The 25,941-nt window shown below is 38.4% G+C and overlaps 1 protein-coding gene across 1 annotated transcript in view; it reads right to left on the reverse strand.

Moving 5' to 3' along the window:
• Positions 1-25,941, reverse strand: part of TRHDE (thyrotropin-releasing hormone degrading enzyme) — a 789,161-nt gene that overhangs the window by 501,584 nt on the left and 261,636 nt on the right. Inside the window, 1 exon segment of the mRNA XM_006882565.1 lies at positions 17,285-17,411. Coding sequence (XP_006882627.1) covers positions 17,285-17,411 — 127 coding nt within the window.

Consider the following 25,941-nt stretch of genomic DNA (forward strand, 5'->3'; position numbering starts at 1 on the left):
TCTTACGTTCCATGTCCCAATCACCAGTGTCTGCTTACAACTGTTCCTCTTCCTTTGTATTTCCATGCTTGAAAACTCAACCTCCTTTGCCATTTCTGTTATCTAAATGTGTTCTGTTGTACATTTTTTAAAGAGATAGAAAAAAAAAATAAAGAGCTAGACAAGACTGCAGAAGGGAAAATGTAGTAGTTTAAGATCTGCACCTCAAATGTGAAAAATGTTAATCTTGAGATGCATTTACACATTTTAAACACATGTCCAACTGTCAGTAGAAAGTAAAAATTTGAATTTGAGGAGAATTAACCAGGCTAGATATAGAAATCTGGAAATTTTCAACATTGGCAGATGGTAGTTAAAGAAACAGGGAGAAATACGGCAGCTAAGAAAAGACGTACAGAACCAAAGGTCTGGGTACCCCAAGTTTAAGTGGTTTGAAAAAATAAAAAGAAAGGAAAAAGATATGAATAGCCAGTAAAGAGAGGGAGAAAAAGAAAATGTGTTTCCTAGAAAGCAAGTGAAAAATGTGTCTCAAGGAGTCAGAGAACAACTGTGTCAGATTCTGCTGACCGTTCAAAATGAAGACCGAAAACTGACCATGAAATTTAGCAACGTGGAGGCATTATTAAACCTGAAAAGCACAGTTTTAGTGGAGTGTTGAGGGCAAAAGCCTGTTGCAGAGGGCATCCAAGAGACAAGTGAAAGAGAGAAATCAGAGTCAGTGTAGATAGATAATATTTTAAAGCAGTCTGGCTGTAAAAGGAAAAAGAAATTGTGCAGTAGTCAGAATGAGGAGGAGGAAGAGGAGGAGGAGGAGGAGGGGAGAGAGAGAGAAAGGAGAGAGTTGAATTTAAATGAAATAGCACCTATTTGTAGTGCTGACAGGCAAAGATGCAACAACAACAAAAAGAAAAACTGAAGATTGAAGAGAGAGAGAATTGCTGCAGTGATGTCCCAAAACAGTCAAGGAAAGATGGCCTCAGGTGCACACCAGAGTAGATTTCCATTACTAGAACAATGCCAGGTGCTCATTAAAAGCAGGGGGAAAAGAAGTGTATGGCATAAGGGTTGAGCAGTGAGTAAATATAAAACAGTGGAAGCAGTTCCCTTCTAACTTAAAAATCAAATCCCCTTCTTGGAAAATGTAAAACAATGCCTTGGAGGCCTTTTTAGAAATATGTCCCGATTAAGTTAAGCACTTTCTAAAATTACATTTATTTCCAGGATGAGAAGCAATCTTTCACAAGACCCAGATTGAATCAGTGAAAAGGTGCTCAGGTAAAAATCCAAAGTTGAGAAAGTCTAAAACTCTAGAAAGTAAATAATAGAAAAAGAGATGATCAGCAAATTGAACATAAATACTGGCAAGTGAAACAGTAAAAACCCTCTTTCCAACTAGATTTTAGGTGTATTGTGAGACAGACAATTTGATATCATTTTCTAGGATAACATAGCCACTAACTATTCAGTAACTATTTGCTGAACTCCTTTGCTAACTAAATTCTACAGTGGGTTTCCTTGTATTAAACTGTTATCAGTGTACTTCTGCCTTGCTAGTTTACAGCAGTAATAATCTCATGTATCATTCTTAATAAAACACATTGGTTTCATTGATTTCTTTCATCTTTACTTTCTTATTTTTTAATACATGGTTTGGTATCATAAACCTTGAGTACTATAAACAGGTTCTGTGTAGTTGTGGAAACATAGAGGATGTAATAGCGACAACCTTATCAAGAAGGGCTAAGTGACTATATTAAAGTTAATTAAGGCCAAGATGCCTCCCTAAATTATGTTACAATAACTGTTAAGTATCAAAGTGACTGTGTCTATTTAAATAGGATTTGGTATTGTTTTAACATCCAATAGGGAGTGGGGCGAGGGGTGGTTAGAAACACAAATTATACTCCCCACTGAAATGGGGACTAATGATGACTACTTTGGGGTGGTCATTTTAGTTCATGAGAAAACCACACTATGAAGGGCTTTAGAGAAAAAAACAATCTTCATAAGACAGGAAGAAACTACATTTATTTGATTACAAAAAGAGGAGTATGAGGAGAATAGCATGTGCACAAATGTATTTCCCTACGGTACAGAGTGAACCAGAACAGGATGTATTGCCTCGTCTGCTTCCCTATGAAGGCACTAATAATGTTAACCCACAGAGAGATGCTTAAATTGGTTTCCAATAAGAAACCAAAAAGATTAAACAGCTCCAGTGGATGTCCAAATACTTTGAAGAACTCTAGCTGCAAGAAAGCATTCTGAGGATGTATTCACATTACAGAGAATTAATTTCAGACTAGACCATTTAAAGAACTCCAAGCATGCTTATTCTAAAAAGCAGGATAGCTTGAGGGCCTCAACAAACCAATGTAAGTGATTCTCAATATCTATGCAATGTAAAGGGGGAAACAGGCACAGTAGAGGGGAAAGTATATTAAATTAATTTGGAAAAAAAAAATCTCAAATAATTGAACCATGAAATGCATGCTTAAAATAGTTATCTTCCATTCCTGTTGCTGTTAAGTCAGAATCAACCCATGGCTGACCTTCCATCAGGTTTCCAAGGCTATGGAAGCGATGCTCATTTTTCTCTTATGGAGCAAGCCAGGGGATTCGAATCATCAGAAAGGTGCTGCCTTTGGGACAACAGCACAACTCCTAACAGACTATGCTACTAGAATTCCAGAGAGGATGCTGTTGTTGTATACTGTTGAATCAACAGGGACTGGTAGTGACCCTATGAACAGCAGAAGAGCAGATTTGAACGTTGAGCTAACTTGTGCGACCCTCACCACTTCTGATATATGTTATCTAACTGTAACAGTCACAGTGTCAATTCACCTTGTTGAGGGTCTTCCTCTTCTACGCTGACCATCCAACTTTCCATGCTTGATGTCTTTCTTTGAAGATTGGGCCTTCCTAACATGTTCAAAATAGGTGAGATAAAATTTTACCACACTTGCTACCAAGGAGCATTCCGGTCGCATCTTCTCAAAGACAGATTTTTTTATTTTTTTTGTTATTTTGGTTGTCGAAGAAATATTTACTACTCTTCTCCAGAAGCACAACTCAGAGAGGTATTAGTAAAAAATTAATATCTCAGATCAAAACTGACAAATACTGCCACTTTTAAAAGGGGAGGAGAAATTCTACGTTGCCAATGACATCCTATGTGAAAAATTATTCCAAAGTGTTTCTGCATTTCGCAAATCCAAACAGTATAACAATCAAGAAATGGATGGATCTGTTCTGAGTTTTAAATATTATTCAACTTCTCTTATCTACTCAGTTTCAAAAAATATCTATCTCAATACTTATCCTATTATAAAAAAATTTACTCCATACAGCTTCATAAAAGTAAAAATAGTAATCTCCCACTACACAACTCTCAAGATGGCCTCTGTTCTACTTTCACCTCCACTTCCCATTAAATACTTACCTTTTTTCTTCAGGACTCAAGTGAAAATAAGATTTATTTTTATACGCATTTCACATTCTACAGCACTGCATAATAATTCCTCATTCTTAAACAATAATCAGCATCATTCTTGAAGGAGAAAAGATAATAACTTTTAAAATTCCATTTTATTTGGGCCCCACAATCAATGCCCAAGGGATTGAAGCAATAAAGTTCAGATGACATAAGGCATTGGGTAAAGCTGCCACAAAGGATATCTTCAAAGTGCTAAAGAACAAAAATGTCATTTTGAAGACTAATGTGCTCCTGACTCATAACCATGACATACTCATCACATTATACACATAGGAAAAGTGGACCCCAAAAGAAAACAAACAGACAAAACAATGATAACAACAACAGAAAGCTTCTATCTTTTAATTATTATATTGGAAAAGAATGTTGACTACACCATGTTGTTGTTGTTAAATGCCGTCAAGTTGCAGGCGATTCACAGAGACCCTATGAAGGAGAGTGCTCAAGGCTGGGTGTCTCTCATCCTCTCTCCAGGTTCATAGGGTTTCCGGAGACAAGCTATTACGGGAAGTGGATGCCACTCCTCCTTCCAAGCTTGTTTTAATCGGGGAGCTCCACCCCACTCACTCTCTGTCCACATTGGGTGACCAGCCATTAATGCATTTGACACATCAGTGTCACAGTGTTCAGACTCACAGCAACCACAAGTTACTGCTGTACGGAAACTTGTACACCAGGGCTATACGACCTAGAGGAATGAGCCTATTTGTCTTGGGACAACCACAAGTTACTGCTGTACAGAAACTTGTACACCAGGGCTATACGACCTAGAGGAATGAGCCTATTTGTCTTGGGAGAAGTGTAGTGAAAATGCTCATTAAAACCAAAGATGAGACGTCATCTCATATACTTTGTATATGTTATCAGGAGTGGTGTGTTCCTAGAGAAGAGCATCATTCTTGGTAAAGCAGAGATTAACTGAAAAATTACTCCATAATACGGGTTGTGAAAGTGAATGCAACAATGGTCTCAAACAAAGCAATGGCAGTAGCTCAGGTCTAGTTATTGTCTCATTCTGTTGTACATAATGTTACCACCACTCATAAACAGTTCAGGGGCATTCAACAACCAGCTACACTTGATTCTGAAAAAAGTTGGACTCTTCCTATATTCTACATTTTGTAACTCTCTAATCCATCTATTTCTATAAATATCAACACATTGTACCCTGAACAAAACCACAGTATCCATCAGGGCAGAAATTCTTCTTATAAAATACCAATTCTCCCTCTACAATTGGCAATACTGTGTCAGGTGGGTAATGAAGTCTTCATAAAAGCATGAAGTCATGAAAAAAATCATCAAGCAAGCACATTACAAAATTTAGTGCTAGACAAATTACAGAATAGTAGCAAGAAGAAACCAGATTCTATCTGTTGTTGTTATTGATTGTCGTTTGCCATTGAGTCACACATGACTCATAGCGACCCTATGAACAAAAGACCTGAAGCTGTTTTATAACTATCTACATTTATCAAAGTTCATAGAGTTTCCAGGCGTATGTTGTTTAGGAAATAGATGCACTTCTGCTTGCAAACCTGTCTTAATTGGGAGTTCTACCAAACACTGTCCACCATGGGTAACCATTATGACATTTGACACCGCAGTGGCACAAAGTTCAGCATCACAGCAACCCCAGGTTACTTACCTCACTACAGCATATTGACAGAAGAGTGCTGTACCACCTAGAAGAATGTTTCTCCAAAATAAAATAACAACCAACTTTAAATATAAAGGCCCTCTCTGAGGTCTTGTTGACTCTAAACAAGAGGCTTAAATAAAAAAACCAACCAAAATAATATGCTGTTACTGTTATGTGCCATTGAGTGGCCTGCGATGTATAGCAACCCTATATACAGCAGCTCTAAACTATTCTCTGCCCTGAGCCAGTCTCACTAATTCTGACACATCAACGTCCACTGCCCCAGATACTGTATCAATCCATCTCATCCAGTGTCTTCCTATCCTGCGCTGTCCCTTCACCTTTCCAAACATTATGTGCTTTTCCAAGGATGAGTCTCTCCCAGCCATGCGCCCAAAGTATGTGATATTATCTACTATAATTAAATCCTAATTGAGAGAATAACAATATTGCAATATGATTCAGAATCATTTTATCTGTCACCAAATTATTTACAGAGAATTCATTATGAAATCATATTTTAAATGATCAAATAAATCTTCTGAATAGCCAAATTATGTTACACTATTTGTGAAGGGTTTTCTACATTTTTTAAGTTTCACACTTTCTAAAAAGAACATGTTTTACATTAAGCACGAGTATGATGTTGTTGTTGATTGCCTTTGAGTCAAACATGATTCATAGAAATCCTATGAATAAAAGGCCTGAAGCCCCTCAACAACATTTATCAAAGTTCATAGAGTTTCCTGAGGCATGCTATGTAGGAACTGGATACCACTCCTACTTCCAAAAGTTAGCTACCAGTATGGTAGCAAAACAAAACAAAACAAAAAACACCAAAAAACCCAAAACAGATATTGTATTTGATTAACTATGCAAAGGAATTTGACAGGGTGGATCACAACAAATTGTGGCTAACCTTGAGGAAAATTTGAATCCCAGAACACTTGATGGTGCTTATGTGGAACTTGTACTTGGACCAGGAAGCAGTCCTCAGAACAGAGCAAGGAAACACTGTAAGGTTCAAAATCAGGAAAGGAGTGCATCAGGGATGCATCCTGTCTACATACCTTTTCAATCTATATTCAGAACAGATAGCTTGGGAGGCTGTCTTTATGAGGAGAAATGTGGCATGAGGACTGGAGGAAGACTCATCAGCAACCTATGTTAGCAGATGGCACAACTTTGCTTGCTTAAACTGAAGAGTACCTGAAGCGCTTGCTGCAGAAGGTCAAGAATTTGAGTCTTCAATATCGATTGAAGCTGAACATCAAGAAAACAAAGATTCTCACCACTGGGCCAATTGACAGCACCATGATAGATGGAGAAGAGATCATGCTTGGCTCCACATCAACACTCTTGGTACCAGCAGTGAAGAAATCAAAAGACAAAGTGCATTGGGAAAATGTGCTGTCAGAAACCTCTCCAGAGTACTGAGAAGCAATAATATTAGTCTAGATGCTAAGGTGTGCCTAATCCAGACCATGGTCTTTGCAATTATCTGCCATGCATCAGAGACCTAGATAATGACTAAGGTGAACAGAAGATGAATTAATGCCTTTGAGTTGCAGTTCTGCAGAAGAGTCTTGAACATACCACAGACTACCAAGAAATCAAATATGTCTGTCTTGGAGAAGGCGAAACCAAATTTCTCCTTGGATGCTAGGGTTTTAAAGCTCTATCTCAGAGACCTTGGACACATGGCCAAGTGGGGACCTGTCTTTGGAGAACACCATTTTACAAAGGATGGAGGGATGAGAGGAAGCCCCTGGATAAGACAGATTGGTAACTGCTGCAATGACAATAGGTATGTTGGAGTGAGGACAAGGCAGGTTTCAGAGCTATTGTACACAGGATCTCTAGGAATCGCAGGTGACTTGATAATACATAACAACATTATTCCTGTAGCCTGATTATCCCAGTTTGAATTCAAAATTCACTCATCGTTACCATATAATCAGGAAATTACTAAGTAACTAATAGCTAAATTTCCTTTTGGAAAATATGAAAATATCAGGAACAACCTAAAGTGCTTGCTGCAGAGGATTAAGGACTGCAGCCTCCATTATGGATTGAGGTTCAATGTCAAGAAGACAAAGATTCTCACCACTGGGCCAACTGGCAGCATTAGGATGGATGAAGAGACTGAGATTGTTAACAGCTATAGTTTGCTTGGCTCCACAGTCAACAATCTTGGTACCAGCAGCCAGGAAATTAAAAGACACATTGTGATTGGAAAGTCTGCTGTTAGGGACCTCTCCAGGATACTGAAGAGCAATGGTGTTACTCTGGAGATTAAGGTACACTTGATACAGGCCATGGTCTTTGCAATCACATGTTATGCATCAGAGAGCTGGACAATGACTAGGGAGGATAGAAGGAGAATTGATGCCTATGAGCCGTGGTGCTGGAGAAGAGTATTGAATGTACCATGGACTGCTAAGAAAACAGGTTCATCTTGGAGAGAGTTAAACCAGGCTGCTTCTTTGAGGCAAGGATTCTGAGGCTTCCTCTGACATACTTTGGACATATTGCAAGGAGGGACCAGTCCTTGGAGAGGGATGTTATGCTTGGAAGGTGGAGGGACTGCACAGGAGGGGAAGATCCTCTATGAGGTGGCTTGATTCAGTGACTGGGGTAATCGGGATGGGTATATCGGAGACGGTGCGATTGGCACAGGACAGCAGAGTTTAGGGCTGTTGTACATAGGGTCACTATGGATCGCAAGCGACTCGAAGGCACATAACAACAAGACAACAACCACAAAAAGCTTCAAAAAGATTAAAAGGCTACAGATTTCTCAGCCCTTAGAAGTGACAAAGACATACAACACAGGTGTTGTACTTGTTAGGTGCCATCAAGTCAAATATGACTCATAGCTATCCTATGGAATACAGATCCAAATGTCACCCTATACTGCACAATCCTCACAATTGCTCATGTGGTGGACTCCTTTGTCACCATTAACACGTCAGTCCATTTTGTTGACAGTCTTTCTCTATTTTGCTGACCTTTAGCATGATGTCTATTTCCAAGGACTGCTCCCTTCTGACAACATGTTAAAAATAAGTAAGACAATGCTTCAATTTTCATGCTTCGAAAGAGCATCTTGGGTGCACTTCCTTCTAGATACACCCATTTGCTCTTTGGAAGTCCATGAGATAGTCAGTACTCTTCTCTAATCGCACAATTCACAGGTATTGATTCTTCTTTTGTCAGCCTGATTCATTGTCCAAATGTTAGGTGCATTTGAGGCAACTGAAAAGACAAAAGCTTGGATGTGGCATACTTCAGTCGTCTTTAAACTGACATTGTTGCTCTTCAGCACTTTAGGGAGGACCTTAATAGCAGATTTATCCAATGCAACATGTCTTTTGATCTCTTGGCAGCATAAGTGTTTGCTTGTGAGTCCAACTGAAATGAAATCATTGACAACTTTATTCTTTTCTTCATCTATCATGATGTTGCCTACTGTTCTGAGGATTTTTGTTTTCTTGATGCTGAATAAAGAAAAAGACATCAGTTGTCACTGAGACCAATGACAATCACTTACTTACTCATTGCCATAAACTTTTTAAGACAACATAAAATGTGACTATATACATTAACCACCCCTGATGGACTACAGACTGTGGACTGATGGACTACAGACTGTGGACTGATGGACTATTGACTGTGAAAGAATCACTGTCAATGTCAGCCATCAAAACAAGGCCAGGCATGTACTGTGGAACAGATCATCAATTACTGAAGCTGAAGAAAATTAAAATAAATCCACAAGTCTACGTCTTGTTGCAATCTTCAGAGTCTCTCCTGACATCCATATTGGTCTTTTTCTTCTCTTTTTCTCTTAGTAATGAATGTTTGCTTTCCTCAGGGATGATATCCTTGCTGTCCCACAACTCATTTGGCTTTGGTCATTAATATTCAATGTATCACATCTATTCTTGAGATGGTTTTTAAATTAAGGTAGGTAAGACTCACAGTTGTATTTTAGTATTCCTGGCACAAGTACTACTATAATGGAATTGAGGACAGAGAACATAAGGAAGACACAGTACAGTGCCAAATTCAGATCTGTAGATCACAGTTTTGCTACAAGTCATAGAGAGTTTGATGTCACCTAACAACAATCTGACCTGAGACTGTTCATATTTCTACCTCAGAATAGGCAGTGGAATCCAAACTTTTCCTTTCCAGCCCAACACAGAATACATACCACCAGATTTCCTTAAGGTGAAAGAGAATAATTTATTTCTACAATATTTATTTAAAGAAATATGTCATGCCTCTGAGAGTTCTTATGAAAAATAGAACCCATAGAAATAGAGTGGCTTGCTGTATTGTATCAAGAAGATGGTATACCAATTATATCTTAACAGTAAGAAATAGAAAATAGAAAGCCACACACTGAAAAGAAATGTCATATAAATAATTTTTTAACAATCTATAATTATCTAATTTGTTATGGATGCATACCATAGAGTCACCCATAGCTGATCCTCTGGCGGGTTTTCAGAGGCATTTAATCACACGGGAGGGGATTGCCCATCCTCCCACAGAGCAGCTGGGGCTTCAAACCATGTGCCTTCGGGATTGCAGCACAGCTTCTGGCCACTAGGTCATGAGGGCTCCTAATTATCTAATTTAGAGATTTAAAATTAAATTCTCTCAGAGTGAGTACTATTTTACCTCTTTTGACTTGTCAACGCTGAAGTTATATCTTTGGATAACAAGTGGAGTAAATTTTTACCCTAACATCAAGCATTAGAATTCTTTAGTGAGTTATCCTAAAAAAAAACATTTGGAATGAGAAGTCAATCTCTTGAGATGAGTTAGCATGAGATGAGGGCACAGTAGAAAAAGTTACAGTAATCCCTACTCAGTGATAAAGCACTTTGGGAGAGAAGAAAAAAGAAGAGAGAAGGCAATGAAGACTTCATGACAGAATATCAAAATGACTTTTTTAAAAAAGGATTTAAATTTTTACATTTTATTAATATTAATGTTAAATGTTAAGGTCATTCTGTAATATAAACCCCTACATGCACAATCTGCTCCAAAGCTTCAGTAAAATCAGGTCAACTAGAGGAGCATTTATAATTCATTTGCTTTAAATTTTGGTTTTCTAAAGAAAAGGGGCAAATTTCACAGGCTACTTGACATGTCTTGGGGCAGAAACGGACCCACAAAGAGTTCTATTGGTACAGTAGAAGCAGTGCTTATCCACAGATGAACAGGAGCTCTGTGTATTCTGCTGTGATGAGCATTATTAGAACACAAGCTTCTCCCACCTTTCCTAGTGGTGAGACCAGAATTCACCCACTGGAAATTTACAGAAAGGCTGATCCTTTGTTTATACTCACTGCTGCCAGTCACTGAGCTCACCTATTCTCTCTTGGACATATCAATCCAGCCTTTGCCTCCAACACTCTACAAAAACCGTTTCACCAAGGTTTCTAGTGACCTTGACATTTACTTAATGGTCAATTCTCAATCCTCATCTAACTTCTCACAATTGGACAACTCTTCACGTTTAAAATACTTTCTTTGTTAAACTCAGTAGCCACTGTCATCCAGTTAATTCTGATTTATGATGACCTTCTATTCAGTCTCCCTCAAAGAAGCGGGAGGATTCAAACCCACAAACGTTCAGCGGGCCTAGCATGTTATAGCACCATGGCTGCTTTCTTCACTATACCCCATCTGCTCCGAGTATCATCGGTGCCCCAGGCAGTTGATTCTCACTTTTCTGGTTCCTAATATAGTTTTTGTTAGCTGAAATCTCTAAATAGTGGATCAGTCTTATTCTGTGTTCTCTCTTCTAGCTCTTCTCACTACCAGTCTGAGCCATCTAGCCTTAAGCTTTATATTTCATTATATGCTGGCAAATGCGTATTTTCAGTCTGAAAACTCACCCAAATTTTGTATTTGTTAATTAAACTGTCTACACAAATGTCTAATAGACATAAAAGTGTTAAATGTTTAATACATATGAGTTGCTAAATTATCACCTTCTTTGATGGTTTATTATCTCAGTAAATGAAAACACTATCCTTAGAAGACAAAAAACCTTAGAGTCATCCTTTGCTATTCTCTTTCTCTCACATTCCACATGTTGTTCATCAGTAAATTCTACAGCCTCTGAAGAATACAGAATAGCCCATGGATTGCAAAAAGAACAACTATCTTAGAAGAAGTTCAACTATGATCATGAGCATGGCACAGGGCTGGCAAGGCTTTCATATGTTGTTCACACGATCAGAGCAGGATGACTCACAGTTGACTCACTGGCACCTTACAACTTTTCAGGAAGAGTGTACTGGCCTGTGCAATGTAGAATGTTTAGCAGCATCTCTTACCCTGGCCCACTAAATGCCAGTAGCATTTCTACTCCCATGTGTGACAACTTAACATGTCTCCAGGCATTGTCAAAGGTTTTCCGGAAGACAAATCTGCCCGTGTATTAAACTGCTATCCTTGGTTATATTTTCGGGACAGCCACAAGAATAATCCTTTCATCATGCAATGCCACTGCTCAAAACTGACCAATCAATTCCTTTTCACTCAGGGAAAGATTAATTTTTTTTTTAATCTTAAGTCTGCTAGCCCAATACAACCTAGATGCCCTCATCTCACTTATCAACCCTTCCTCTACTCTTTTCCAGTCACACTTTTTATGTTGCTTTTCTTTAAATACTCCAATTATAATACAAATGTACAACCTCAAAGTTGGTAAACCTTGTTCCTTCAACCTCCAGCCCTTTTTCCATGACAGCTATTGGGTTTATTCCTCCATTCCCTACACCCTTTGGACAAAAGTCTCCTCTCCAATGAATTCTTCTCTGATAATACATTTAAAAACATTGTTGTTGTTGTTGTTGTTATGTGCTGCCAAGTCGCATAAAAAATAAATAAAAATAATTAAGAAGAAGGGAGCTCTGGGGGCCTGGTGGCAAGAAGCTGTGTGGCAATCTTGAAGGTGCATGGTTCACATCCTCCAGATGCTCTGCTGGAGAAGGAGGGGCAATCTCCTCCTGTACCAGTCAGATCCGATTTGACAGTGCACACACACAGAAAAAATAAAATAAAAATAAAAATACTAAAAACCTAAGACCTATTTTAAGCACCAGATACAATGCACAGCTATCCTTTCTAGCTTGATTTTTTGTCACATTTTTCTATATGTGATTTTATATATTTTTCTTATTGTTTTAAAATCTCACTTAATAGAATGTTTTACAATAAAAGTAAATTTTGCCCTTTTATTCATTATTATATCCCTATCAAGGTGTCCTGATGGAGTGGTGGGTTATATGTTGGGTTAATAATAAAAAAATTGATAGTTTAGTCCACATGCCAACCCATGGAATAAAATATAGTCTGATCTCATTAAGATTTACATTCCTGAAGGGTCACTATGAGTCAGAATCAACTCAATAACAGTGGGTTTGGTTTGGGGGAGTCCTGTTCTTATCATCAAGATGGATGTCTAAAGATCCCTGATTATTTCACTGGAGCATCAGAAAGCCAAAGCAAAAGGAAGAAATCAGGAAGTTAAGGAACTGAACAGAAGATGGCAGCTTGGTAGACAAAACAAAGTATTATAATGAAATGTATAAAGAGCTGGAGTTAGAAAACCAAAAAGGATGAACTTGCTCAGCATTTTTTGAGGTAAAAAAACTGAAGAACAAATGCAAGTCTTCAATTGCAATACTTAAAGATGCTATGAGTAGAACACTGAAACTTCCAGGAAGCATCAAAAGAAGGTGGAAGTGGTACACAAAAGCACTATACCAAAAAGGGTTAGTGAATTCACAAGAATTTCATAAAATAATGTTATGATCAGAAGCAATGGTGATGAAGGAGAAAACATAAGCTGCTCTGAAGGAAGTGGGAAGAAAAAAAATAAGGTCTCAAGAACTGATGGAATACCAATTGAAATATTTCAACAAACAGAAATATTGACATATTTCAACAATAAGCAGCCTTGGATATGCTCACTATATTGTGCCAAGAAATATGGTGGACAGCTAACTGACTGGATGACATTCATATTTATTTCTGTTCCTCAAAGCAGGTGATCCAATACAGTGCGGAAATCATAAAAAAAGCAAAAAAAAATCACACTCAAGATTACATGAAGATTTTCTCGCTAAAGATTATCCAAAAACAACTGTAACAGTACACTGACAGAGAACTGCTAGTAATAAAAGCTGGATTTAGGAGGGGCTGTGCCACTACGGACATCATTGCAATGTCAGATGGGTCTTGGCTGAAAAACGACAGTACCAGAGGAATGTCTATTTATGTTTTATTGACTATGCAAGGCCATTTGACTGTGGATCACAACAAACTGTGGCTAAGATTGAGGAGAATGGGAATCTCAGAACACCTGATTGTTCTCAATAAAAAACCTATGTCTACACTAGGAAGCAGTCATCTGAACAGAGCAAGGAAACACGGAATGGTTCAAAATCAAGAAAGGTGTGCATCAGAGATGGACTCCTTTTTCTGTGTATTTTCAATCTATACATGGAAAGGAATAGTTGGAAGGGTGGACTCCATGAAGAAGGCAGTAGTATCAGAATTGAGGGAAGCCTCATCAGCAACCTGCATTATGTGGATGACACAACCTTGCTCACCAAAATGAAGGAGACTTGACACATTTGTTGTGGAAGGTCAAGGACTGCAGTCTTCAATATGGGCTGCCATTCAACATCCAGAAAACAAAGATGATTCTCACCACCTGGCCAATTTGCACCATCATTACAGATGGAGAAAAGATTGAGATCGTTAACAATTACATCTTGCTGAGACCCACAATCAACACTTCTGGCATTAAAAAGATGAGTTGCTTTGGGAAAGGCCTCTCCAGAGTGCTAAGAAGCAACAATATCAGTCTGGAGACTAAGGTGTACCTGGATCCAAGAAGAATCAATGTTTTTGTGTTGTGGTACTGGAAAAGAGTATTGAACATGCTTGGGCTGCCAAGAGAACAAACGAGTCCTTCGCCCAGGAGAGGGTGAAACCAGGTTGCTCATTGGAGACAAGGATTTTGAAGCTCTGTCTCATATGCTTTGGACATGTTTTCAGGAGGGGTCAGTCCTTGGAGAAGGCCATCATCCTTGGAGGATGTCATACTTGGAAGGGTGGAAGATCACTACAAATGAGGAGGACCCTGAATGAGTTGGATTGACACAGTGACTTTGGCAATGGGGGGAGGTGTGTCAGAGACAATGGGGTTGACTCAAGATAGAGCAGGGTTCAGAGCTATTGTTCATTGGGTCACTATGAGTCTAAGATGACTCGACAGGACATAACAATAACCCCTTTATCACAAAGAAGCATGTACAGTATAGCCTCAAAAATCACCTGTGGGAGGGAAAACTTGGCAGCAGGAAGGAAAGAACAAAAGGGAGGCAAGGAGAGAAGGAAGGGAAAGAGAGAAGGAATGGCAGAATAGAACTTGGAGTCCATCCTAGGTGGATATGAAGGGTCAAGGCAGCCACAGCTAATATTCCGAATCCATCTACGTGGATTGTTAATAAAATGAAGTTCTCACAAAATTCCATTTTCAAAAATATAATTGACAATGTACAACAAAACTTAAGTCTTTGTGAAAAATACATTTGCTGTTAAGGATTTATAGGTAGTATTTTATGTAGAAAGTTTATTTGTAAATTCACTAACATATAGCTCTAATATCTGAGTTTTGTTGTTGTTAGGTGGTGTCAAGTGGACTATGACTCAGAGTGACCTGATAAGGGGAAAATAAATCAAAACCCTGCCTTACAGATAGATTCATAAAACATCTAGATGTTAGAGAAACCTTACAAAGCACAAACTATGGTAACTCTCAAGATTCATGAAAAGGTGTAGGCTAGAGTAAGTCAAATCATTCCATTTCATACACCATAAGGTGGCTTTTCACAGTGAACAAAGCTCTTTTCTACGAGGAAAGTAAGTCTACATGCTTCAATTGTGAATGAAACAGAAGAGGAGAAATGTTTCTTGCCACACACTGACAGTTACAGGGAACCCCCTGAAGTTGTAAATTGAGTTCCTCGGCTAATTACTGGTCTGAAGGAGACAAAGAAAAAGATCCACATTTTATTTCTCTTGCTGAGGTTGCACCATAAGCACTAGTGAATTTTACATTAGGGTCAAGCTGGGAAGTTCCAGTTTATTTTAACATAGACTAGAAAACAGTGTCACCTCCCATGCAAATGAGATCAGGTCTGCCTTTCTGCCTTGGGTACCTATGAGGGAGATTTCAGTGTAGCAGCTTTTAATGCAGTACTTGATACAGAGGACAAAGCAAACGACAAAAAACAAGAAAACAAAATATAGGATCAATTTAAAATAAAATGTTGTCTGTGGATTCCAAAATCATATATTTCAAACCAACCTCAGAATTTTATATTACTGCTCATTAAAATCATATGCCACATCTACTGATAATAACATCAACTATTCTATCAACTTTCTGAATTACACATTGTCAGACCAGTAAAGCTACACAGCAGGCAAGTACTTTAATGAAATAGGCCCAGTTCTCCAGGGAGGAGAACCTGTGGTTCAAGCACTAACACTTTGATCAAGAAAACACTTTATTCTTGACAAGGAGAAATACTTGTTACATGGATCCTGGTCAAAAATGCTCTGGGGAATGAAAAAAACAGGATTAGGGGTGAGGAAGGGAAACAAAGGCCTATTGTGATGTATTATTCCAAAACAGATTTTCTCTGAAGGAAAGTATCATGTCAGTATTTATAATTCTTGGAAGGAGCAGTCCACCCACTTCTATAATAGCTTGCCTCTGGAAACCCTATGAACCTGGAGAGAGGATGAAAGGCACCCAAGCGTCAAGGACTCTCCTTCATAGGGTCACTATGACTCACCTGCGACTCAAGCGTCAAGGACTCTCCTTCATAGGGTCACTATGAGTCGCCTGCGACTCGACGGCACTTAACAACAACAACATTTATAATTCTATTTCTTTTCTACCTTTCTAGAAAATATTGAAAAGGCAGTCTCATTCCAATTGTTGTTGATGTTATGCTCTGTGGGCTTGAGACCATTCTGACCATAGCTGACCCTCTACTGGGTTTTCAGAGATAATTAAAATGGAGATTCCCCATCTTTCTCCCACAGAGCAGCTGGATTGGATGATCTGACTTTACATTGACAGTGAAACTCCTTCCTGTTAAACCACCAGAGTTTCCTCATTCCAATTGTTGTTGCTGCTGTTATGTGCGGTCAAGTTGCCCATGACCCATTATGGCCCTATGTACATCTGAAGCCTGCCCTGTCCTGAACCCGTCTCACTGACTCCGATACACCTGCCCCCACTGCCTCAGTTACTTTATCAAGCCATCTTTTCCAGGAGAACAAAATTAATTCATTCATGTAGTCAACCTATAATCATTGAGGAAAAATTCTTTGTTAAAGAAGAAATGTCAGAACATTCATCATGAATATAATCTCCATTGACATCACAGTTTCCCCCTTCTTTCTGTTTTAGTCTATTTACTATAACATTATATTCAAAATGTGACTGAATAAAAATAACCTAAGAGATAACTCGTATACCATGTTCCACATCTGAAACTTGGGGAAGAAAAACTAAATCAACAAGTACCTTCTTACCTTCTCACTGTCATATATTGAAAACTGGGGAATCACAAGACCTAGCTTGAAATCTCAGCTCTTTTACTTACTAGCTGTCTGGATGAATCAGTAGCTCTGTGAGACTCACTTCTCTTATATTAAAAAAAATGCTAGAGAGCTATCCATCCCACAAAGTAGCTGGAATTATTTAATAAGATTCTGTCAAGAACCATATTCATAAAATGCTTTCAACAACTATGATGATTTTGATTATTTTTAGAATCTTAAATTCATGTCTGTAACTTCACCTTTAATTCCTAAGCTCATCTGGGGTAAAACTTCAGACATACTAAACTTTATTTTATATCTTTAGTGGAAATTCTATTTCACACTCATTGTTGTTGTTATTATTTCACACTCCTAGCCTCTAAAAGTAGAACCCTTGGCATCACTGTATTTGCCACACAATTTGACCAAGAAACCTCAACTCCAAGCAGTCCTGCCAGTGAAATAACCAAGAAAATTCTTACCGAGTTTTGGCAAAGAGTAGGGCACTTTAAAATAGTCTTCATAAAATTCTATTAATCTCTTTGTTATATGGAGAGCGTAATCCCCAGATCCTCGTCTGATGGCATCGGGTCTTGCATATAATCGCACCTGATTAAAAAAAAACAGGCATAAAAGTTACTTTAGCTTTTGGGTACTCAAGCTTTAGTTTCATCCTCCTGTATATATTAATCCATACATAGTATTTCAAGTGCAAGAAAAATTAAACTATATTTTTGTTCATTTCTCAAAGCACTCTGTACATTAAAGAACCAAATTTAAACAATTGAAGTAACTGAGTTGAACAAGTTACAATTTCTTCACTTTAAAAGATGACATAGAACATTTACACACCTTGCATCAAAATAAATATTCAAAGTGATCACTTACATGTGTCTGCTAGAGATATGAAGGTATGCTGGATTAGTATAATGGGTCCCTGACTAGGCTGAAAGTAGGCATGATATGGTAGCTCCGCAGGAGGGAAAATTCATGGTTTGTTAAAGACACATTGCAACAAGCTTTGAAAGTTATTACCAAGCTGAGCAAAAATATAATTGAGGCTTCCTTTTTTTTTCCTGTGGAAACAACTGTCTTTATTCCCAGTATGCAAACGAGGGATAGAGAATTCTTTTATGTACATAAATGATCTTCATTCTGGAAGACTGTCTGCGACTGCTCTCGGCTTTAAACCCAGCTGAAGTAATTCTTTTTGCTAACACAATCTGGATACTTAATATTGATTTTTAAATCAGGCATTGTATATTATCTAGTCCTTAGCCAAAACGATCCTAAGGCAAGTAACATAAAGCTGAGCAAAACTAACAATTGTACAGAAAAGGTTAAAATGAGATTAGTTTTCATAAAGCTTTCATAAAGCTATCCAGCATCTTTCTTTCCAAAGGCTAAATCTATTTTTCACAGATGTGGTCCCTAATCCTCATATCAATTGTGTGAATAAGAAATACGTATTTTGTGGAATAGTTGAGAGCACAGTGGCCTGGGAGTTGGATTGTGGTTCTACTCTGTGTCTAAAAAAGCTGGGTGATAGTGAACAAATTACTTAACTTGTTTGGGTCCCCAGTTTTCTCATTTATAAAATAAAGGTGTTGGCCAGCAGATGGTTTCTAAAGTGCTTTGCAGTTCTAAAATACATTGCTCTCGATCCTTATAAATAAATAAGGGAGTGTGTTGGGTTTTCTTTTACCTCTCTCTCCTTTTTCATGAAGTTACTATAAAATAATATTGTGTTCAACATATTTATTGTTAAACATATTTATTCAACATATTTATGGATATTTATAGTCCATAGAAGATTTGGAAAACCTGCAATCATAATACCATTTGATCACACAATTATTATCCATGTTCAAAAGAGAAAGATAAAAACAAAATGGTTCTTTAGGGTGTCAGAAAGTAAAACTGCTTCATAGTGTTTTAATGGTTCTAATTCAAAGAGCTCTGGTGACCTAATGGGTAAAGAGCTATGCTGTCAACCCAAAGGCATGAAGTTAGAATCCATCAGCTGCTCAATGGGACAAAAATAAGCAGTCTTCTGTGTAATTAATGCCTCCAAAAACCCAGTAAAGGGTCAGCTATGGAGCATATTTGACTTTGGAGTAAACAAAAACAACAATATCAATTTCTATGAAAGAAGTTGTGGTGGCCTAGTAGATACGATGTTTTGTTGAAAATTCTTTCCATGTTTTTTGCCCATCTTATAATTGGGTTATCAGTCTATTTTCTATGGAAGCCCAGGCATATTCTTTAAACTGTTGTTGTAAGATTCTTGTCTGAGATGATATTACCAAACGTTTACTCCCAGTATGTAGGTTTTCTTTTTATCCTGTTGGGAAAAGTTTTTGATGCATACATGGATTTAATCTTTAGAAGGTCCCAAAGATCAATTTCATCCTCCTTAGATTGTGCATTTGTGGTTGTATTTGGCAGTCTCTTTATATCTGAGATTAGTGCTTCTACGTTTGATCCCAGTTTTGTCTCTTATGAACATTATGGTTTTGGGCTTTACTCCCAGGTCTCTGATACACCTTGAGTTGATTTTTTAGTGTGGTGAGAGATGTGAATCCTGTTTCAGTTTTCTGCACGTGGAAGTCCAGTTGTTCCAGCACCATTTGTTGAAGAAGTTATCATTTCACTGTTTGATACCTTTGATTTCCTTGTCAAATATGGAAAGAATTTTCACAGAGGAAGATATTTGAATGGCAAACAGACACATGAAAAAATACTCAGAATCAATGGCAGGCAATAAGAGAGATGCAAATTGAAACCACAATGAGGTACCATTTCACTTCAGTAACAGTGGCAAAGTTTAACAGGGCAGCAAGTAATAAATGGTGGAGAGGATGTGGTGAGAAAAGAACTTTTATACATTGTTGGTGGGATTGTAAAATGGTGCAAACATTCTGGAAAGCAATCTGGTGCTTGCTGAAAAAGCTGAACATATAAATTCCATATGACACAGCTATTCCACTACTTGGAATATACCACAAGAAAATGAGAACTGAGGCACAAACTAAGATTTGTACACCAATGTTCATAGCAACACTATTCACCACTGCAAGAACATGGAAACAGCCCAAATGTCCAACCACAAATGAATGGATTGAGAAATTATGGTACATTCACATAATGGAATACTATATGCAGCACGCAGGAGCAATAACTTTGTAAATTATTACCTAACTTGGGAAGGACTGGAGAGCATTATGTTGAGTGAACTAACTCAGTCCCACAAGGATAAATATTGTATAACATTATTATTGTAGAATGAGTATAAGGATCCAGGAGGGGTGGGAAAGGTTTGAAGCAGTGGGATGAGGATGTGTGGGGGAGGGAGGTATTAATCATGGGGTTGTACAATTTGATGGGTGGGGGAATGAGGAAAATACAAAGAATTTGTTCTTGAAAACAATGTATTCTAGTTTTGTAAATAAACTAGCAGATAATAATTAAAAAAAGGTTTTTTAAAACCCATAGGCATGCTGTTTAGGTCCACAGGGCAACCTCTGTGAGCAAACAATAGGCAATCTCCTCCTATTTGATTTATAGCCTATGAAAACTCCCTAGAGGGTCAGCTATGAGTTGGTTCTGACTCAATGAAGTAAGTGAGTGAATCCCTATAGTAGCAGTTAACCAAGCATTTCTTTCACAAAACCACTGGAGCAGAGGGTTTGAACCACCCATGTTTATGTTAGCACCCAATAGCAAAAGATTTCTATGACCCAGATAAAAATGAATAATAAGTCATGGAAAACACCTTCCTCCTTTACTTCAAATAGATCTATAATAGAATAACACAGTAACAGAATACCAGATTTACAATCAAAGTGACTATTAGATGCATAGCCTTTCCTATCAACCAGTCCCACAAACCAGTCAAGCTATTTGAAATTAATTCAGTCATTATTATTTATTAATATTGTCAAGCTACTCCTAAACCAACAACTGAAACATATATCAAATTTAGTTCAGTAACCTACGGTGGATTTAACTGTCAATAATATAGAGCCAAACTGTCAAGAGAATCCATCTGAAAAAGCAGAACTTGATACTCTTGACACCCTGAGGGGAACAGTTTGATATGATTCCCTGTCCCTTATGTCAACTGCTCTATAAACATTCAATGTCTTAAGTGGAGTTCCCAAGAGGTAGGCTGTAAAACAAGAAGGAATGAGAGAATGATTTAATAAAGAGAGGCTCCCAAGAGAGGCCTACAAGGAAGTGGGGAAGCAGTAGAAAGTAAAATTAGAAGTCTAGCAAGGATGCAATTTCAGATGAAATCACAAACTCAGAATGGACTCCAAGGGTCCGCTCAAGTGAAAATTTTACTAGAGAGTGTGCCCTCCCTTGAGGCAATACTGTTCAGCTTTCATAGTCCCAGTCAGTCATTAGTTGTTCTTTGCCAAGGGGATGGTATAAAATCCCAGGTACTTCAGTTCTTGAAGCATCTAGACAGGATAGCTCTACTAGCTGCAGAAACAGTCCTTTGGAAGTATAAGCCTTTAGGGGTAAAACAATGAGAGGTGAGAGATGGACATACATCTAATAAAGGGGATCTAGTCTGCAAAACAACAGCATCTATCACAGACAGCAATCCATTGCTTTATCATCTACATAGATGCAATAGTGGGTACTTCATCAAGAGCTACACTGCTAGCCCAATGTCAGCAGCTTTCCTGTGGTTTGAGTCCACAAGTAGCTCCTCATGAAAAAGATGGACAATCTCTTCCCATGAGATTTACAGCCTATAAAACCCAATGGAGTATGAGCTCTGAGTTAGTTTTAACTATGTGCAATGAGTCTGCATCTAGTGCCAACTAGTTTATGCCATAAAAAGCCTTGGTGGTGCAAGTAGATAAGTAATTGACTACTAGCTCAAATATCAGTGGTTCAAATGCACCACCTACTCCACAGGGGAAAATGAGTTAATCTGCTTCTGTAAGGATGTACAGTCTTAAAATGCCTGCAGGCAGCACTGCTCTGACATAGCGAGGCATTGAGTAAGAACAGACACAACTGCAATGATTAGATGGTAGTACTGTGCTGAATTCTGAGCTAAGTATTTCAGATATAGTGATGAAAAATACATGTTCTCTAAGTAAATAAGGTACAAAACATTATTGAAGGGGAAAAGTAAGGTAGGTATAAACACCACTCTTAAAACTAGCCAGTTATTAGGTAAGATTTATATTATTAATAGTTGTCATGTTGCTGGTGTTGGGTACCATCACGTTGGAACCAACTCCTAGCTGACCCTCTGGCGGGTTTTCAGAGGCAACTAATTGAAGGGGAGGAGATTGTTCATCCTTCTCCTGAGGTGGATGCAAACCCCATGTCTTCAGGATTGCAGTTCAGTGTTTTACCATTAGACCATCATACCTCCTTATGAATGGTAAAATGCAAATGGTAAATGGATACTGAGGAAGAATGGCTGGCTTTCAGAATGATCAAAGTGAAGTAACCTAGCAAATTCATTTTAAAACTCCAACCAGGACCACTATGTGATGGTCACTGATTTTACTCCTTGTTGTTGTTGTTATATACTGTCGAGTCGCTTGCATAGTGACCCTATGAACAACAGCCCTAAATTCTGCTCTCTCCTGTGCCAATCGCACTGTCTCTGACACACCCATCCCAATCCACCTCATAGAGGGCCTTCCTCTCCTGTTCTGTCCCTCCACCCTCCCAAGTGTGATGTCCCTCTCCAAGGATCGGCCCCTCCTTACAACATGTCCAAAGTACGTTAGACAAAACCTCAGAAACCTTGTCTCCAAGGAGTCATTTGGTTTAATCCTCTCAAGGATGAATCTGTCTGTTTTCCTAGCAGTCCATGGTACACTCAACACTCTTCTCCAGCACCACAGCTCAAAGGCATCAATTCTATGTCTATCCTCCCTAGTCATTGTCCAACTTGCTGATGAATAACAAGTGACTGCAAAGACCAAGGCATGTATCAGATGCACCTTAGTCTCCAGAGAGATACCATTGCTCTTCAGAACTTTGGAAAGGTCCCCAAAAGCAGACTTTTCCATGAATATACATCTTTTAAATTCCTGGCTACTGGAGCCAAGAGTGTTGACTGTGGAACCAAGCAAAATAAAGCTGTGAACAATCTCAATCTCTTCACCATCCATACTGATGCTGCCAATTGGTCCAGTGGTGAGAATCTTTGTCTTCTTAACATTGAGCCTCAATCCATATTGAAGGCTGCAGTCCTTGACCCTCTGCAGGAAGCATTTCAGGTCCTCCTCAATTTCAGCAAGCAGGGTTGTGTCATCTACATAACACAGATTGTTGAAAAATCTTCCACTAATCTTGACCCCACATTTCTCCTCATACAGCCCAGCCTCCCAGATAATCTGTTTTGCATACAGGTTGAAAAGGTATGGAGACAGGACGCATCCCTGGAGTACGCCCTTCCCATTCCTTGGCAAGGATCATTTGCAGGTCGCTTAGAGGGGGTAGAAAGAAATCTTGACAGGTAGAAAAGCTCAAAGGGCCTTAACATACCCCTCACCACCACCTTCACAGGTAACCGTGAAGTCTGCAAAACAATGTGGGATCCTTCCGGCTCTTGGGCCAAGAAAAACCTATCTACGCACCAGTTCTACAGGACACATCACCTTCACTCAGGAAACATTACCACTAAACTTAAGATACACTGGTCACAGCATAAGAAACTATCAGCAGCTGATGTGTTTGGAATCACAGAAGCTAAGGAAGCTTCAGATATAAGCTATCAGATCAAGGGCTGGACAATGGGAGATAGATGTGAAGGGAGTGGGTAGAAGTGGATGGATAGCTTGGTGGATGGTGGAGCAGGGAAATAAGTGGGTAAAGACACTTGTGCCAAAGGCAGGGACAACACTGATACTAATGGTTAACCCCATATTAAGGGACATATATCTTTCACTTTTTCTGTAAAATGCTTGTCTGTCATATACTTCTCTAAATCTGAACATTCATATTAAGACAGACTAGGAAGAAGGATTGGCCATCCACTTCTGTGAAAACCTTATGTATAACAGAACACACTTAGAATAACAGGAAGGGCAGCTAAGGTGGAGCTTCCAAGTATGGAAATACAAAGGAAGAGGAACATTTTACTCCTAGAAAGCATTATTGTTTTGGTAAAAACTCAACCATGTCTATTAATTAATACTACCAGTCAGTCATGCTACTTACATAGCTAAAGAAACCTACATAACTAGAGAAACATTATAAAATCAAGCTGCTGTCAAGATTTGATGAAAAACAAAATATGTACATGCCTAGTACAGTGTCTTCATTTATTCATTTGCGAATTTATTGCATGACGACCATATGCCAGGCATTGCACTAGAGATTAAGATAACTAACTAAATCTCTATTATTTAGTTGGTTTTGACTCAGCCATTCTGCATTGGGTTTTAAAAGCTGTAAATGGCAACCAGCAAAGACTGTTGATCTGTCTTCCATGAAACAGCTCATGGATTTGAACCACTAGAAACATGTAGCCTTTGGATAAGCAGTACAATTCTGGTATAATCTGTTAAAGTTTATACCAGTACAATTCATTGCGTACAATGTGGACCATGCCACCAGATTTTTGAGATAGAATAATAAAAGTATTTGCTATACAATGAACAAAAAGTTTATACTTAACTGTCATGACTGTGTCCCTCTAAGATATATCAACTTGGAAAAGTCATGGTACTCAGTATTGTGTGATGGTTTTTCATTTACATGCTATGTATCCTGGCCTTTATGGGTCAAGAGGGCAAGCTGAGGTTATGTTAATAAGGACTAGGCTATCTTAGTCAGTATCTTACTCCTGCCAGCCTTGATTCAATAAAAAGGGTGTGGCACATATCTCTATTTTATAAGCAATAAGCAAATAAAGCAGTAAACAAAGAGTGGGACTCAATTACCACCACAAAAGAAGATCCAGGAGTAGTATAGTGTATCTGCTGGACCCAGTGCTGAGAACATCCGAGACCTAGGCACTATTGAAGCCAAAATACATGGAGTTTTCTAAGAGGAACTTGGTCTCAAATGTTGCAAAAAGTCAAGAACCTTCTTCAAAATCATACACAGAAAGCTGTGCTCATGCTCTGAACTTAGACTTCTAGACTCCCAATTCATGAGGGAAAATGTCTTTCAGTGCCTTCCATATATTATAATTTCTCTTATAGCAGCACTAGATAATTAAGACTCTACTCTTAAGGTGTTCACAATATTTGAAAAGAGAAATCAATAACAAAAGCACAATGTGATAATTATAATAACATACCCTGTCTTCCCTCCCATTGTATTAGAGGAGCTGAATAAGCACTGATCCAAAGTCAAATCCTCTATATTTCTTGCTATTTTGCCTCTCCAAAGACATCACAACCAAAATCACAGCCCTTTTCCCTGAATTATTAGTTTATGCCTGCATCCTGGATCATTATCATCAGTAGACACTTGTTCAGAAAAACTCAACAGACTTGACCCCAGTTCCTCCAATTACAGCACTATTTCTCTGCTCCATTTTAAGGAGCTGCATTGCCAACCCAATGATATATGGTTCAAATCCACCAGATACTCCACAGAAGAAAAGTGAACAATCTCCTTCTGTGCAACTTACAGCCTTTGAAAACCCACTGGAGGGACAGCAATGAGTCAGTTCAGACTCAGTGGTACATAACAACCACAGGAGTGTTTGTTAAACCTGCAGGCAGAATGTTAATTAGAGGGGGAAAAATTACATTAAGTGAAAAGATATGTAGCAATAGGGTGAAGAGAAAAGTAAGGAGAAACAGGTCAAGCAGGCTACAGAGAGTCTGTAAACTGAAATACACAGGAATAAATTCCATACACAGACAATTTAAAGATTTTAAGCTACAAAATGACATGATCAGAATTAAACTTTAACAGATTATACCGGTTGCTCTACAGGTTAACAGATTATAAAGGACAAGGAATAAATGAAAGGAAATGAATTAGACTATTGCACAGGTACAGATGGAACATGATGTGGGTTTGATCTAGAGAGAAGGAATTAGGAATGTAGAGAAATGGATGGATTTAGTCAATTGGTCCGAATACTCTTTTGAACAGGCCCTTAGTAAAATCAACTGCAGACAAATTTTCATTTAAG

The sequence above is a fragment of the Elephantulus edwardii genome, unplaced genomic scaffold (genome assembly GCF_000299155.1).
Source record: "Elephantulus edwardii isolate Elephantulus edwardi_28Jun2011 unplaced genomic scaffold, EleEdw1.0 scaffold00021, whole genome shotgun sequence".
Taxonomy (NCBI): Eukaryota; Metazoa; Chordata; class Mammalia; order Macroscelidea; family Macroscelididae; genus Elephantulus; species Elephantulus edwardii.